Source organism: Miscanthus floridulus, chromosome 6 (genome assembly GCF_019320115.1).
Source record: "Miscanthus floridulus cultivar M001 chromosome 6, ASM1932011v1, whole genome shotgun sequence".
Taxonomy (NCBI): Eukaryota; Viridiplantae; Streptophyta; class Magnoliopsida; order Poales; family Poaceae; genus Miscanthus; species Miscanthus floridulus.
The window spans coordinates 27,768,773-27,773,118 of record NC_089585.1 but is presented as its reverse complement, the minus strand read 5'-3'; the positions used below and the strand labels follow the sequence as shown (position 1 = coordinate 27,773,118).

Genomic DNA, 4,346 nt, shown 5'->3' with positions numbered 1-4,346 from the left:
GTCTCGCTCGAGGCCGGCTCGGCAACAACCCCGTCGCCTCCACCTTAACCGACTTCTCCGACAGGACGTCACGTCCAACTAATGCGTTCAACCACTCCCGCGACGTCAGCCGAACGACGGCTCGATACAGCGGAGTGGCCGACGAGACGTAAGTCACATCGATCCCATGCCGTCCGGGACAGGACGGGGCAGGGGTTACCGGACGCTGTGCTCGGCACTGTGCCCACGACTGACACCCGTACTGCACTGTGCTACCTAACCCCTGCTCCTAGGACAGCGCGGCATGGAGAGTCATGTCCGGGCCCTTGTATCCTCAGAGTCAGCACACCCGCGTCATCGCCTCTACCCGGTCTCGGCTCTCCGCGCTGGTCAAACGTATAGTGACCAGCACGCCTCCAACAGAAGAAGGCGCGTATGCCACCACAGGAGCTCCCACGTCGCACAGGATCAGGCGTGACCGGCGCGTCGCTCTAGTGCACCGAGGACAAGGCCGCTCCACCGACCATACCACCACAGTGACGAGCTACAGGGCTCGGATGTGCCGCCTCTGCTCACAAAATGCCATGTAGCAAATCCATGTACCGCCCCCATGCCTCCCTTCGACTATAAAAGGGAGTGACCGGGGCCGCTTCTAGCAAACGAAAGACACACAGGCAAACAGACACACACGCTCCCTCACTGCAAGAGATCAACATCTCAAGCAACCCACGCCACTCCACGCAGAGACCTAGGACTAGCTTCCTCTCTCGCTCAGCTTGTAACCTCCTACTACAAGCACTTCGGTGCAAGGAATACAAGATCGCACTCTTAGACTGGACGTAGGGCACCTATTGCCCGAACCAGTATAAACCTTGTGTCTCTTTGCATCACCATCCGGGATTAGAGGCACGCAGTACACTTTCATTAGTCAGTTGAGGATCCACCAGACCCAAAACACCGACAGTTGGCACGCCAGGTAGGGGTGCTACTGCGTGTCAGCTTAGTCATCCCAACAAGTTCTGGATGGCAGACCCCGTGCGACCACTGCGTCATGGCATGGTGATCTGGTTCGGGAGCCTAGAGTTCATGTCTCTAGGACAAGAGTATGATATGGTACTCCTCCCACCCAGAACCCCATCGACCGATGATGACATCACGCACCAGTACCCTAGGTGCAGGCGGCGCCTAGGCCACCGCTCTCATCGCGCTCGCCAGGCACGACGCGGGCGAGACCACCCCAACACCGCGCAAGCATAGGATGATGCACCGCACTCCGCCGGTATCCCATGCCTGGCTGTTGGTACAAAGTCCCTGGTTGGGGACCTATCTAGCCTAAGCCTGGGCAAGGGAAAGACGCCGGTGGCGCGTGGTGATGCCCCGTCATCAAGCTCTTCCCCGCCACCTCCTGAGGAGTCGCCTCCGGTGGAGCGGAGCCCGGCGATGACACCATCCCCATACCCCTTTAGGATGGGCAATACCGCCGCCGCCTACCAACATTTTGCCCTCGACCTCATCACCACAACTCCAACCCACACCCATGCTGACTCCTCGGAGGAGGACGAGGTGTGGGCCGGAGTGGACTTCTCCGAGCTTCATGACCCTAAAGCCATGCACCACTTCCTAGCCACGAGCAACTACTGCTTTGGCTACTCCGACTCCGATGACGAAGGCACTTACGACCCCACTCATGAGTGCTTCCACGTCGAGCTTGGGATGCCGAGCACGGGCGATGAGGACGAAGGGGCAGGTTCTCACTCCTCGCCCCCCGAGGGGGCAGGCGCCGCCGCACCTCCACGCGTCGAGCCCCGGGTAGCGCAGAACGAGAACCTTGCCCCCGAGAAACTTCGACGCCTGGACCTGGAGCAGCTCCACGAGCTTCAGTCCAAGGTCGAACAAGACCGACTCCTTCTGCAGCAGCTCCGAGACACTCTCGAGCAAGAGTAGTGGGGTCGCGGTGATGGCAGAGCAGCCCGACGGAGGGCTCGCGACATCAACTGCCGCATCAACAACGACGAAGGGGGCGAGCAACCCCCTATCTTCAATCGTGCTAGCCAAAACGTCATGGCAGCAGCGATGCTACTCTAGACAATGCCCAAGCCTTCTACCTTGGTGGGGCGACGGGTCCACAGCGAGCTCTGGGACCTCCTCGAGACCGCCATGGTATAGCAGGCCAAAAGTTCTGCCTCTCGACGGTGCGGGGGCGCCTCAAAACTACCCATGGCACCGCCTCGGCAGGATAGAGAAGCATCAGTTTGTCCCGAGCCTGCTCGGGCACCGATAGCCAACAAGGCCCCCTCGGTGCACGACCGCCTCGGCGACCGGTGCAAGGCGCAAGGCGACCACGATGTGGTCAGCAGGCGACGATGCCACGACAACAACGGGCCTGCCCGAGGCTACCACCCGCACCGAGGTAGTCGCTACAATAGTGGGGAGGACCGCAGTCCTTCTCCTAGGCCACCCGACCCTTGAGTCTTCAGTAAGGCCATCCGCGGTGCTCCCTTCCTGGCCTGGTTTCGGCAACCGGCCAACCTCGCAAAGTACAGCGATGAAACTAACCCCGAGCTATGGCTGGCCGATTACCGCCTAGCTTGTCAGCTAGGTGGCGCGGACGATGACCTACTCATCATCCGCAACCTTCCCTTGTTCCTGTCAGACTCGGCGCGAGCCTGGCTCGAACACCTCCCTCCCTTGTAGATCCACAACTGGCGCGACTTGGTCAAGGTCTTCGTCGGGAATTTCTAGGGCACATACGTGCGCCCCAGGAACTCCTAGGACCTCAAGAGTTGTCGCCAGAGGTCGGACGAGTCTCTCCAAGACTTTATCTAGCGCTTCTCCAAGCAATGCACCAAGTTGCCCCGCGTCGGTGACTCAGAAATTGTCCAGGTGTTCCTCTTCGACACCTCATGCTGAGACCTAGTCCGAGAGTTAGGCCAGAATGTACCAACCATGGTGGCCACGCTCCTCAACATCGCCACCAACTTCACTTTGGGCGAAGAGGCTATCAAGGCCATCTTCCCTGACAACGACGCCAAGGGGAAGCAGAGGGACGAGGCCCTGGGGCCTCAGCCCCCACCTCCCTAAGAAAAAGAAAAAGGGTCGCCAGGGGAAGCAGGAGGTCCTCGAGGCTAGACTAGTCGTGGCCGCAGATTGCAAGAACCCCCAAGGCCCTGCCAGAGGCCCTAGGCTCTTTGACAAGATGCTAAAGAAGCCCTGCCCTTTACCACCAGGGCTCGGTGAAGCACACCCTCGAGGAGTGCACCATGCTTCGGCATTACTACGCCAAGCTCAGGCTCTCCAATGACGATACCAAGAAGAAGGGCGCCGATGATAGGGACGACGACAAGTACGATGGGTTTCCCAAGGTGCACAACGCCTTCATGATCTTTGGCGGGCCTTCAGCGTGCCTCACGGTGCGCCAGCGAAAGGAGCATCGAGAGGTCTTCTCGGTCAAGGTGGCCACTCCCCGGTACCTCGACTGGTATCCAAAGGCGATCACCTTTGATCGGGATGACCACCCTGATTATGTCCCAAACCCCGGGCAGTACCCACTCGTCGTCGACCCGATCATCGGCAACACCCGACTCACCAAGGTGTTGATGGGCGGAGGCAGCGGCCTCAACATCCTCTACGCCAACACCCTAGAGCTCCTAGAGCTCGACCAGTCATGGCTCTAAGGTGGTGTCGCGCCCTTCCAAGGCATCGTGCCAGGGAAGCGCACGTGACCCCTCGGGCGCATTGATTGCCCGTCTGCTTCGGCACTCCCTCCAACTACTGCAAGGAGGTCCTCACCTTTGAGGTGGTTGGGTTCAAGGGAACCTACCACGCCATCCTAGGACGCCCGTGCTACGCCAAGTTCATGGCGATCCCCAACTACACCTACCTCAAGCTCAAGATTCCAGGCCCCAACGGCATCATCACTATTGAGTCCATGTATGAGCATGTATACGACTGTGACGTCGAATGCATCGAGTATGCCAAGGCTCTCGTGGAGGTTGAGACCCTCATCGTCAACCTCGACCAGCTTGGTAGCGAGGCACCTGACTCCAAGCGTCGTGCTGGGACTTTTGAGCCCACAGAGGCCATCAAGCTCATCCCGATCGACCCCACCGGCTCCAATGACCGGGCATTAAGGATCAGCGCCACCCTCGACAGCAAATAGGAAGCTATGCTTGTCAACTTTCTCCGCGTGAATGCCGATATATTTGCGTGGAGTCCCTTGGTCATGCCGGGCATACCGAGGGAGGTCACCGAGCACGCCTTGGACATCCAGGCCGGCTCTAGACCGGTGAGGCAGCACCTGCACTGATTCGATGAGGAAAAGCACAGGGCCATCGATGAGGAGGTGCAGAAGCTATTGGCAGCCGGAT

The 4,346-nt window shown here is 59.4% G+C and overlaps 1 protein-coding gene across 1 annotated transcript; it reads left to right on the top strand.

Moving 5' to 3' along the window:
* The first annotated feature begins 3,835 nt into the window (after positions 1–3,835).
* Positions 3,836–4,138, top strand: LOC136460393 (uncharacterized). The gene has a single exon (XM_066460107.1). The coding sequence runs from the start codon at positions 3,836–3,838 to the stop codon at positions 4,136–4,138; it is 303 nt and encodes a 100-aa protein (XP_066316204.1).
* Positions 4,139–4,346: the final 208 nt, after the last annotated feature.